Raw genomic sequence first — 12,534 nt, 5'->3', positions numbered from 1 at the left:
TGTTGAGGATTGTGCAGATTTTTCTTAAGAGCCATCACTGTTTCAGGAAAGTGTGGTAGATTCCTTTGAAATATGGTGTTGGAGGAGAGAGTTAAGGATACTGTGAACCGCCAAAAAGACAGATAAGTGGGTTCTAGTTCAAATCAAGCCTGAACTCTCCCTAGAAGTTAAAATAACTAAACTGAGGCTGTCATACTTTGGTCACATTATGAGAATACAAGAGCCGCTGGAAAAGACAATGATGCTAGCAAAAGTTGAAGGCAGCAGAAAAAGGAAGACTCAACATGAGATGGATTGACTCTATAAAGGAAGCCACGGACTTCGGTCTGCAACACCTGAGTGAGGCTGTTAACGATAGGATGTTTTGGAGGACATTTATTCATAGGGTCCCCATGAGTCGGAAGCGACTTGATAGCACTTAACACATACATAATTGTGGCCATCACTACCTCCCCTGGTAGAGAGTTCCACAATCAAATTACTCATTGAGTAAACAAGTATTTCATTTCTCTGTCCTGAACCTATTGGCCATCAATTTTACTGTGTGCGCGTGAGTTCTAATATTATGGGAAAGGGAGAAAAAGCTCCCTCTATCTAGCAGTGCTAATAGCCCAGCTCAGCCTGATCTCATCAGAGCTCAGAAGCAAATCAGGGTCAGTCATGGTTTATACTTGGATGGGAGACCCCCAAGGAACATTAGGGTTGCTGAGCAGAGGAAGGCAATGGCAAACCACCTCTGCTCATCTCTTATCTTGAAAGATCCATAAGGTGGAACCTCATGGGGTCAAGTCAGTTGGCAATTCAACAGCACATTTTACCTTTTTATCTACTTCTTCCACCCCATGCATAACTTTATAAACCTATGTCTATGTCCCCTAAGCCATCTTCTTTCCAAACTAAAAAGTCCCAAACTCCTTATCCGTTCCTCATAGGAAAGGTGTTTCAACCCCTTAGAATCATAGAGTTGGAAGGGACCACCAGGGTCATCTAGTCCAACCCCCTGCACAATGCAGGAAATTCACAAATACCTCTCCCCCACACCCCTGGTGACCCCTACTCCATGCCCAGAAGATGCCCAAGATGCCTTCCCTCTCATGATCTGCCTAAGGTCATAGAATCAGCATTGCTGACAGGTGGCCATCTAACCTCTTCTTAAAAACCTCCAGAGAAGGAGAGCTTACCACCTCCCGAGGAAACCTGTCCTACTGAGGAACCACTCTGTTAGAAAATTCTTCCTAATGTCCTTGATATCCTTATCTGTTCTTTTTCTAACTCTGCAATATCCTTTTTGAGATATGGTGACCAGTTACGCTGTTGACAGCAGTTAAGCATTCTGAACATATCCTAATTTTACGATTGTTACATTGACTGCCAGTTTGCCTCTGTACTCAATTTAAGGTGCTGTTGTTGACCTATAAAGCCCTTTGTGGCCTGGGACCCTTATATCTGTGGGACCACCTCCATCTATATGTGTCCACAATACAGCTTCAATCACCAGGCCCGGCATTATTAGTCATTCTTTGACATAGATGAGAACTGTTTTGGCTTCAGCTTCCACGGTAGCTGCCTCTGTGCTACAGAGCGGGATTCCCGAGAATGTGAGTAAAGTCCTAACCTGCACAGATTTCAGAGGCTCTTCAAGGTGAAGCTTTTTCAATGTGTTTTGATGGACCATAAGGTTTACTTCCTTTTACTTGTATTTTTGTTCAGGTGATTTTGTAAAAAATTGGCCACAAACCGCTTTGAGCCATATTGATCAAGAAAAACGTGGGATATAAATATTTTAAATAAATAGAAAGAGTGCTAAGTTGCAAATCAAGATGGGTTGATTTGGGTTCTTTCTGTTAACAGGACTCAAACTAAATTTGAGGGTGTGGCAGCACAGGATCTGCAAGAGATTAGCTCCTACACTGAAGAACACTGAAGAAATGGGGAACACATTGTGCCGTCTTTAGTAGCAAATATCTGCCGGTTTCCTCAGTATCCAATTTTGAGATTCCCAGATCTAGATGACCCCCAAGTTGGGCCCCCAGTTACCAAGAAGGGTATGTCAAGCTTGTCAAAGGCCAAAGGGGTTCCAGCTAGGACATGTTGCTAGTGGAATTTTTCAAACAGAGTTTGTAGGGATGCTACTGTTTGGTTATATAAATAACCACAGACAATTCCCAGTAGGATGGGAGGCTGGTTATAAAACAGCAGGTAGTAAAACTGACACACACACCAAATTTAGTTGCCTTGATGTGTTTTCTAGGATATATAACAGGAGCACATCTCATCCAAAACTTAAGAACTCATAAAACCCATTAATTTAACCGAAATAGACTTTTTTTGGGGGGGGGCACATTTTTAAAATTTCTTTTTAAAAAACACGCACCGGGGGGTGGGGGGACAACAAGGGAGGGGATTCAAAATCCAGCAACTAAATAGATTTTTTTAAAGAAAAGGGAAAAGGGTATACATAAAGTAGAGACAAAAATGTAACAGTGGTGGCAGATCCTCATATGCGTTTCTAAAAAAGGTTTCCAAACATCTAAAAATAATTCCATACGCAATTGTCGCCTATATGCTATGCATTCAAATATTGATAAGAGTTCTAATGTCCTCAATCTGTTGATTTACTGAAGGTGGGCATTTATTTTTCCATTGTTGGAATGCAACTCTTTTAGTCGTACTAAGAGCACAGAGGGTCCATTTTCGCTGCCTATGGATTAGCCTCCAAGAGAAAGGCAGATAATTTAAAATTTCAGTGGGAGAGACTTAAGTGTACACTTCTCTCTCCCACTGAATTGAGTGGGACTTAAATGTGCAACGCTGAATGGCCCGTGCTCAAGGTTGTTACTTTGGGCCAGGCTGTACAACATATACAGGCCTGTGCACCTTTCCTTAATGAAATCCAGCCATCTGTGGTGGCAATCTTGAGTGGCGCTCTGATGGAGGAGAGGGGGCACCCAACCCTTTCCCTGTGGGCCAATATTTTGTTCTTGCAGACAGAGATACTTACAGAACTGGTGCCCTCCCCCCATTCCAAAGGGTCCTTTCTCTAATACAAGGGAATCCCTCCTAAGCATGCCTTGCAAGACAGAAAAGGTCATTAGGGCAGGCTTGCTGCTGCTGTAAGGAGCACTGTATGGTTTGCCCATGAGAATAGCAAAAAAAATGGAAAGAGTAGTAAACTGCTTTACATAAGCCGTTTCTTTGTTCTTTATTCTCTGTTAATTAATAACATTTTAATTCCCCTCCTAATATATGGCCATATTGTTTTATCAAAGGGAAGGATTGCCGTGTTTTATTCCAGTTTGACTGTAATTGTTTCAAATTGGAAATGTTTCCATCGTAAGATATTTGAGAATATCAGATAACTGTATTAAATGTAATAAAGGTCCCTGTCTCTAGAGGGTTTTCTTTACCCCTTTTGTGTTGTTACTTTAGAAGATGAAACAACATTTGTGTTCAATAGGAAACCAGCATCATCCTTGCTCATTTGAGGCCATTTCTGGTAGCATACTGATAGTCATTCATATCTAAATGCAATAGTCACTTTGAAATGCAAATTATTAAAGAAAAATAGCATATGGTAGAAGTAAGTACTTTTTTCTCTCTCTCCAAATCATCTTCTACACTTTAGGGATGTGAGCATAGCAAAAATTATTCTTTGGAAAGAATCTTGGGCTTTTGACACATTGAAGCTTGAACTAATCAAGGCTTCTCTGCCAGCATATATGCATATCCATATCAAGGCCCCAGTGCTGAGAACACTCGGATTAGCATAGTAATTTAACTGCCCCCCGCTAATCAACTAAAGCAAGCAGATGATGCGTGCATGACGCATTTGTAAAGGCACTCTTTCAGAACCCCAAATGCACCAGGTAGTTGACCGTGTATTTTATGTTAATTCTAATGAACGGAGAAAGTGAGACAGATGCTGAAGTGCTGCTAGCCTTTGCATGTAAGGTTTTGACGTGAGGAGAACCACTTCACAATGAGATCTCTCCTGTGAGATGCGGAATCCCATTAAGTGGCTGATTCATGCACTGGCCGACCAGTCTGTAATGCTCCAAGTAGAATATCTGTGGCAGAGAAATTTTAAAAAGTGCTGCATAAATATATATATATATATATATTTAAAAAATCCTGATTGGAGGCAAGCTTGCTTCCAAAAGAAGTGCTTTGTGGAAGTTTTGTGATGGATGGAGGAGACAAACAGCGGACGGCATTAATAAGTGACTTTGTTGTGATTATAATAATAATGCTGGCTTTTTTAATGGGATGGATATATCAGTCATATATATATAGTAAAGCTGAAAATAAACTGTAAATGTCACCTAATGCTCTAGGCCAAAACTTCTTAAACTGTGGGTCACTACCTCATATGGGGTCGCGTAACTGAATGGGGGGTCATGAAAAATTTGGCAATATAAAATAGGCATATAAATCAAACATTTCCTGATCTATATACCCGGGGTCATGTAAAAATTTATCAGGCGAAAAGGGGTCACGAGTGGAAAAAGTTTAAGAAACCCTGCTCTAGCCCAAGGTTTTCTCTAGTGCGGGTTCTAGAGATTATTTTGGTATGCAAGATTATCTGAGCTTGCTACGTAGAAGAGAAAATCGATACAGATGAATGGGTTCACCTATTTCCATATGATCCCTGTGCAAATTAAGATGGCCGCTATTAATTGATCCCCACCTGGTTTTTACTGTGGCGGGCTGCAGTGATATCACTAGGACCCCCCCCCCATCCTGCACTCTTGTGTGGATGCAGGAAATGGAGCAAAATGTTCATACAAGAGAGTGTACGGGAGGCACATTCCTCTGGTTCCTCTTCCTGATATAAACCCCGTAGCACATCGCAAAGTGTTCCCAAAGGCCCTCTGATCCTCAGGTGAAGCTTTTCGGGGGCAAATACTTTACAAGGAAGAAGAAAGGTGTAGCACAAATCCCTTTTGGAAACTTGCTTCGTTTGCAGAACAGTTGGATCCAAGCCTGTGTTGTTGGAGGCTGGCTTTAACAAAGGCAATGTTCATGTATTGGAAAAATTCATATCCCGGCTCATCTCCTTAGACTCAAGGTGGCAAACAACAAGCTGCAAACACATTTCATCATGAGATAAAAACACAGCTGCATTCTTTTACCAATTAAAGCTTCTGTGACTTCTTCAAAGGCCGCCCTAAGTACAACGTATTGCAGTAGCCCAATTTGGATTTTAAAGTAGCATAGGCCAGCGTAGCTGTGTCACCAGAGTCTAAGTAAGGGGCCATCGTACGAAAAGTTGCTCCTAGCAATAGCAGCATCCATCAACAAGGGCAAGTTCAAGAGCACCCCCAAAGCCTAACCCAATCTTGGTCTGGGAGAGCAACACAGGCACAACACTCTGCCTTCCCAACCAGTACCACCTCCACCTTGTCTAGATTAAGCTTCACAGCTGCTTTCAGAGGCTTGGATAATGATATATAAAGCTGGGTGTCATCTGCATATTGATGGCAACCCATTCTGAAGCTCTGAATGTTGTTGGCCAACTGTTTAACATTAGGTTAAAGACCATAGGGAATAAAATGGACTCTTCTGGCACACAACACATCTGGTGTCAGCTAACTGTTTTTGTCTTTTCCATAGAAATTCTGTTTCCTGCCAACAAGGAAAGAACAAAACCAATGGAAGGCTGTCATTTTTTGTTTTATCCCAAACATTGATTGCAGTATATCCACCAAAATATCATGTATCAAATGCTGCTGATAGATCCCAACAGTATCAGCAGTGATGGACTGCCCTTATCCAGTTGCAGCCAAAGATCATCAACCAAAGGCAATAATGCTGTTTCAGTCCCAAAGTGTGACCTGAAACCAGTTGGAAATTGTTCAAGGGCAGATAGTCCATCCAGAAATGCTTGCAGTTGTGCTGCCACAGCCTGCTCAATCACCTTGCTGAAGAAGGGGGCACAGGTTAATAATTGGCCGCATCCTTCTTATCCAAAGATGGCTTTTTAAGAAAAGGTCTAATCACAGTTTCTTTAAGTCACGTTGGTAAGAGGGACATATTAATAATCTTCCCCAGAGGAGTTTCCACTTCCTCCCTTCATGATTTCAGTAGCCAGGAAGGGCAGGGGGTTAGTTTACAAAAAACAGCCTTCACAACCCCAAACACTCCATCGACATCTATCAGGGACAACAACCTGAAACTATCCATGGGACTCTGGAAAGAGATAAACAGTATATGGAGAACTATCTCACTGGAAATGAATTACTTGGAGTTATGTAATGAATCTTGCCATGGTACTTACGTAGGTTTACTTTGTGTGAAGAAAGATGGCATATACTATTTCAACAAATACATTTAAATGAAATGGGAAGAGCAATGGTTGATTCTTTGTCAAAGTTATGCATCTGATTGATGGAAGTCTGGTAATTAATAATTTGTTGTATTTTGGGGATACATATCATAAGCCATCATCTCGGGATCTCTCCTTTGACCTCAATAGCTGGAGAAGTACATAAGTGTTAATAATTTCAGTTATCTTTATAAATGGGAAAAATTGACTTTGATAGCTATAGTTCTTTGGTGGTTAATAATATAATAATCTCATATGATCTCATTTTTGGAAGAAGTAATGGTTATATTAACCTTTTTGAGTATTTTCAAACGAGAAGCTTTTTCTGAACAAAACTCTTAAGTGGTTTTCAACTAAGCAATTTATCTGAATTGGAGTGCTTTCTTACTCAAATACCAAAACATACTCTGTCAAGGCTATATAATATATTATTGAATGTAAACTTATCTTCGGAGGGAAGGCGGCATGGTATAGTCAGATCTCAGAAGCTAAGCAGGTTCAGTACTTGGGTGGGGGACCACCTAGGAAGGCTCTGAAGAGGAAGGCAGAGGCAAACCACTTTTGCTTCTCACTTGCCTTGAAAGCCCCTTGCTGGGGTCGCCAGAAGTCGGCTGCAACTTGATGGGACTTTATACATACACACAAACTGTCACAGTCTCTGACATCTTACAGCACATGAACTATGATATTGTGTTGTACATATGCAGAAATATTCACTATAAAACTAAAACTATACATACATATACTAACAACATACTAAAACTGCACATACGAACTGCAAGCTATATAGCTGAAGTTTTAGTTACTTTTAAGAAGGAAAGAAAGCCTGGAAACATTAAACCAGAGGCTTATGTTTCTGAAATATACTGGCAAATATTTCAGGGTCAAAGCTGACTGACTTGCTGAGCTTTTCCTATTTTTTCCTGACCTTCCCCAGCCATTTCAGTGGAGAAGAGCAGAAACCCTGGTAGCCCTTTTCATATTTTTTCAGCTAAAGAACAACATGTTCTGTCTTCCTGCCTTTCCAATGGCATCAAGAATAGAGATGCTCTCCACCCTCCACACTACAAGGCTATTCAATGCTGACTAATGATGACATAATGCAATATAAGCAATAATTGTGTTTTATGATTTAAACATGTAAACATTATACTATTGATTCATAAATGAATGTAATGAAAGCTTATTATGCTGGAGATGAGAATGATGTTAAAATTGAGTATATAGAGTTATCACAATGCTCAAAACTGATTATTTATAGTTTAGTAAAATAGACTAAAGGAAAGGAAGTCCATATTTGGTAATGGAAAGGAGGGCTACTAAGCAGTACAAATTTTCTCAAGATCAGCATTATTGAGGGATTTGAAATAGTATAAATACAGGCACAGAAAGGCTAGATTTCGAGACCTCTCTCAGAGGGTCTCGAAGATTATGTTGGTATGTATGGCTCTAAAATATTTTATTCTAGATATTGTGAATTAGATACTTTGAACTAAATCAGACTTATTTGACGGTTATATTTTATGAGTTGGATTGTAAAACTGAATAGTATATAAGACTTGCTTGCTTTACTGCATACATTGTAACTGAATACACCGTTACTGCATACATCATAACGGAATGTAAAGACTTTGTAACTTGCATTTATACATATTTACTAGAAGTATATCAATAAAAAGACTTGCTTTTTAAAAGTAGGTAAAGTCGTTGAGTCCTGCCTAGTAAGTGACTATCTGAATAAGATAACATATCACTTCTCAGGAAGAGGTCCATTCTAAGAGTATAGTCACTCAAAGGCACGACCCGCTTCAAAACTTATCTCCTAGATTTTCTTTTCAATTTAGGTAGAATTGGTAAAGAGATTGATTGACAGGGTTTGGAGCTTTGCCTTTTCTTTGGGGGTCTTCTTTTGCCTTGCTTTTACAGAAAACCTTATTAAGATGACCAATCAGCTTTATCTTAACCCCAAAGAGCATAGCAAAGATTTACAACTCATGTTCAGATGCCTTTTGGTTTTGTATGGCCCTAGCAGCTGACTTTATGCATATATGGTGGTGGTGTTCTTGAGCAAACAATTATTGGGTGAGGATTACTGAAAAGTTCAATATTGGCCTTGGTAGAGAAATTCCTATGATTGTAAAATTACTGTTGCTTACAGTGCATTCCTAAGGACAGTTACTCCAGTCTAAGCCCATTCATTTCAGTGGGCTTAGACTGGAGTAACTCTCTTTAAGAATGCACTGTTAATTGTGCAGCTATGTTTCCGAAAGAGCTTCAGCCTGTTCTTTCGAATTTAATCATGGTGGCTTGTTTATGCAAGATGCTGGAAATCAAATTCGATCCCCATGGTTCATGAATGGGTTGGCAAAATCAAGGATACTTGCACCATAATGAAACTGTACTTTTTTATTGAAATGACAATGTTCACAACAATTTGCAATCATTTGGGCTGGTGTGATAGCTTGTATTCAGACATCTCCATAACTTATTTTATTATTAAATTTTACTATTTAGATGTATTTAGGGTATCATAGCTTTAATTTAGCAGATGCTTGTTTTTGTTTCGTTAATCTCTTTTTTGTCCTACTGTTTTAATTCACCCCTTTTATTGAATCATAGAGTTGGAAGGGACCACCAGGGTCTTCTAGTCCAACTCCCTGCACAATGATTTAATGATGCTCAGTTGTTTTTGTTATAATATTTTTTTAAAAGACTGGATTAAAAAATTGCTAAATTTAGTCATCTGTTGACACTTAATAATGGAAGCACAAGTTATTCTTATGTGTTGGGAGATTCATTCTTTGTTCTATCCACAAAGAGTTCTGAATGTGAGTTTTTTTCAACTTTCAGTAACATCCCATCTGTTCTTTCTAGGGAATGTGACTACTAGCACCTCTGTGTCTCAGATGACGAGCGGCATCAGTCTTGTTTCCTTCAACAGTCGTCCTGATGGGATGCATCAGAGGTCCTACTCTGTTTCCAGTGCTGACCAGTGGAGTGAAGTGACAGTCATTGCAAACTCAGGCATCAGTAGTGGTAAGAGGCAATGTTAGATTATTTTTCCACCTGTTTAGTTAACAAATGTATGAAGACTCATAAAGTGCCTTTCCCAAAGTTCACAAGGCCAGGTAGCAAAGAGGGATGAGAATCACGGCAAAACATTGCATTGTGAAAATGGTGTTTGGAGAATATCTTATGTTCGCACCCCCAACAGAAGATGCATAGCACAAAAGTCACAAGAATCATTGCTTATTTGGGGATTTTGCCTGATGTACAGTAGTAACGCCAAGAGTAGTAAGACTTTTTCGTGTTTGAGAAAAAAAGCAGAGTAGAAGCTAAGTGTGAGTTTTGAAAGGAAGGCTTAAGCATACAAGATTGTTTCAGGGGCGGGGGAAACAATCAAGGTCCCAAGTTTGGACAAGAATTTAGTATGTGAACACTGGACAGCCCTTTTTGTGCTCCAGCCAGTAACCTGTCTCTTTCCATTCCTCCTACCAATCAAAAATGCATTCCGTTTTTACCCACAAGCTTAAATATCTTTCTGCTTCTGCCAGCTAAAGTGAAGCCCCCATCTACCATGTGATAAAAATCATGGGACAGTGTTTGTGTACATTTGCAGCCTCCTCTATCCAGAAGTCTCAGGAGGATGCATGAATTTGTTAAATATAAAATGCTGTTTGCTATATTAGTAAAGTGGGTGTGCATGTGCAGAAGAGGAAAGTGCAAAAATGGACAAAGGGAAAGGACCCGAGAGGGTCCCTTTGGCCCAGTGCCGGGGGGGGGGGGGGCACACTCCAGGCATGCAGGAAGACTTTGTTTGAAAATACAGCCCTGCATCACCCTGCCTTGGAGAGGTGGGAGCAATCCATACTCTACGTATGCACAGTTTGACGATTCTGAAGGGGAAACAGCAGCTGTTCATTTAACGTATCACTATATTGCTTTTCCCTAAAAGCTTAAATTAGGTTCCAAACATAAAAATTTCATATACATTAAAAATGGGCTAAATAAACAAATAACCAATCTGTGGGTGGGTGCCGACGACGTAGCAATCACTGTTGGTTTTGCAAATGGGGAACACACTCATTAGCTCGAAGACATGTTGTACAGAACTAACCATACCACAAGAAAAAAGCAGTGGAGGCCCTGGACCCTTCTGGTTCATGCTTCAGCAGCCTCTTTGTTTTCTGTAAACCAAGGAGGGCCCGTGGGGTCAAGGTATCCAGCTCCATGATCTATAGATGCAGGTTGGAATGAGTCATACTGCTATACATGCGTGTCCAAGATGGTTGGTGTTAGTGGTCCATATTTCTCTATAAGCCAGGTCAGGAAGAAGCATTGTCCAATGATGTTTATAGCCACTTTTTTCCCCTGTCAAGTCACATCTGAGAGGTGATATCACTAAGAGGTGATATGATAACCATCTTCAAGTACTTGAAGGGCTGTCATATAGAGGAGGGTGCCAAGTTGTTTTCTGTTGCCCCAGAAGGTTGGAGCAGAACCAATGGGTTGAAATTAAATCAAAAGAGTTTCCAACAGTTAGAGAGGTTCCTCAGTGGAACAGGCTTCCTCGGGAGGTGGTAAGCTCTCCTTCCCAGGAGGTTTTTAAGAAGAGGTTAGATGGCCATCTGTTAGCAATGCTGATTCTATGACCTTAAGCAGATGATGAGAGGGAGGGCATCTTGGCCATCTTCTGGGCATGGAGTAGGGGTCACTGGGGGTGTGGGGGGAGGTAGTTTGGAATTTCCTGCATTGTGCAGGGGGTTGTACTAGATGACCCTGGTGGTCCCTTCCAACTCTATGATTCTATGACTTATGGCATCCCCTGATGGGGTTTTCAAGGCAAGAGAGGTTCAGAGGTGGTTTGACATTACCGGCCTCCGCCTCACACCCCTGGTACTCCTTGGTGGTCTCCCATCCAAATACTTGCCAGGGTCAACCCTGCTTAGCTTCTGAGATCTGATGCTATCCTGGGCTATCCAGGTCAGGACGTTTAGCCACAGACAGGAAACCAAAACCTTTCAAAAGGACTCCCCCCCCCCAATTTTTTTCATGAATTGGCAGTGGCTGTTGTTGTTTCCTTATGTACTTTTTCTCCTTTATATCGCCCTTGAGTGAGTTTCCCTGCCTGACCTGGCCTCTATAGATGGACTTTTATTTTTATTTTTGCTACTCTTCCCCACCCTCCATCTCCCAAGCAGATTTGTTGTTTGTTTTGTTTAATTTTAAAGGGACTAGAAGCCCCACACAGCAGCTTATAGGCCTACTTACAGCTGATAGGTTGTGTCAGAGGCCAGGTCTACCTGCCATGGGAAGTGTTGCATTGTTTCCCATGGTAGGTAGACCTGGACTCTCTAACTCCCACCAGTAATAATGGCCTATCATTTACAACGGCAGTAGAACTGGCCTCTCCTTATCTGACTATCAGCTATTAGTCAGCATTGGCTGTTAGATGTTGAGATGTTGACTTACAGCTGTTTGTCAGATCACATTCCTCTGTCTCCCTCCCCTCTCCTGAGCTTTAAGGAAACCAACATGCTCTTGAAAATCCAGCAGATCAATTTTCATTTCTAATTTTGGGAGTGTTTTGGGTCAGTTTGGATATCCCTGAGCAAACCCAAAGCAAGTAATTTCAGGTTGGGTTGGATATATCCGAATGCACATCCCCTATTTCTGAAGCGCTAACTGCTACACTGCATTGACTCTCTGTTATCCGTGTTGTCTTCTATTGTGCATCTGTCTTATTGGCAGCAACACATTAAAAAGTCTTTTTAATTTCATCCTCTGTCCCCACCCAATGAAGGGGTTTGAATTTGGGAGGAATAAAAAGCAAGCAGTAGGTATGAAGGAGCCACACGTCTCTTTGGATTCAAATGTCAACATGCTGGAGAACGAACCTGCTTATTGTCACCATGTTTTTATTGTAGACAGAATAACATATTGGGATTCATTTTTTTCTCTCTGCACCTTTATCACATTAAAATTAATACTTTGTGTGGCTCTGTTGAAGTTTTCAAAGTTGTCATATCGAGACCTTTGGTTCCCTGCAGCTTCTGTCTTTTACGCAACTGGGAACATTCCCTAATTAGATAAATTACTTTGTAGAGGGCAGCGCTACAAAACAGGAGGTGCTGGTTAAATTAAAGGTGGGGGGGAAATAGAAAAATCCATTCCAAGCAATGGAATGCCCCACTGCTTTATGACTATTA

The 12,534-nt window shown here is 40.8% G+C and overlaps 1 protein-coding gene across 3 annotated transcripts in view; it reads left to right on the top strand.

Annotated features, from left to right (window-relative positions):
* The window catches only part of AGAP1 (ArfGAP with GTPase domain, ankyrin repeat and PH domain 1), a 355,259-nt gene that overhangs the window by 211,530 nt on the left and 131,195 nt on the right, over positions 1 to 12,534 (top strand). For all 3 annotated transcript variants that reach the window (XM_056856130.1, XM_056856129.1, XM_056856128.1), the window contains one exon: positions 9,200 to 9,361. In XM_056856130.1, the coding sequence (XP_056712108.1) occupies positions 9,200 to 9,361 (162 nt within the window). The remainder of the gene's footprint in view (positions 1 to 9,199; positions 9,362 to 12,534) is intronic.

Source organism: Euleptes europaea, chromosome 10 (assembly GCF_029931775.1).
Source record: "Euleptes europaea isolate rEulEur1 chromosome 10, rEulEur1.hap1, whole genome shotgun sequence".
Lineage (NCBI taxonomy): Eukaryota > Metazoa > Chordata > Lepidosauria > Squamata > Sphaerodactylidae > Euleptes > Euleptes europaea.
The sequence above is the reverse complement of the archived record's forward strand: the minus strand, read 5'-3'. Positions and strand labels throughout refer to the sequence as shown.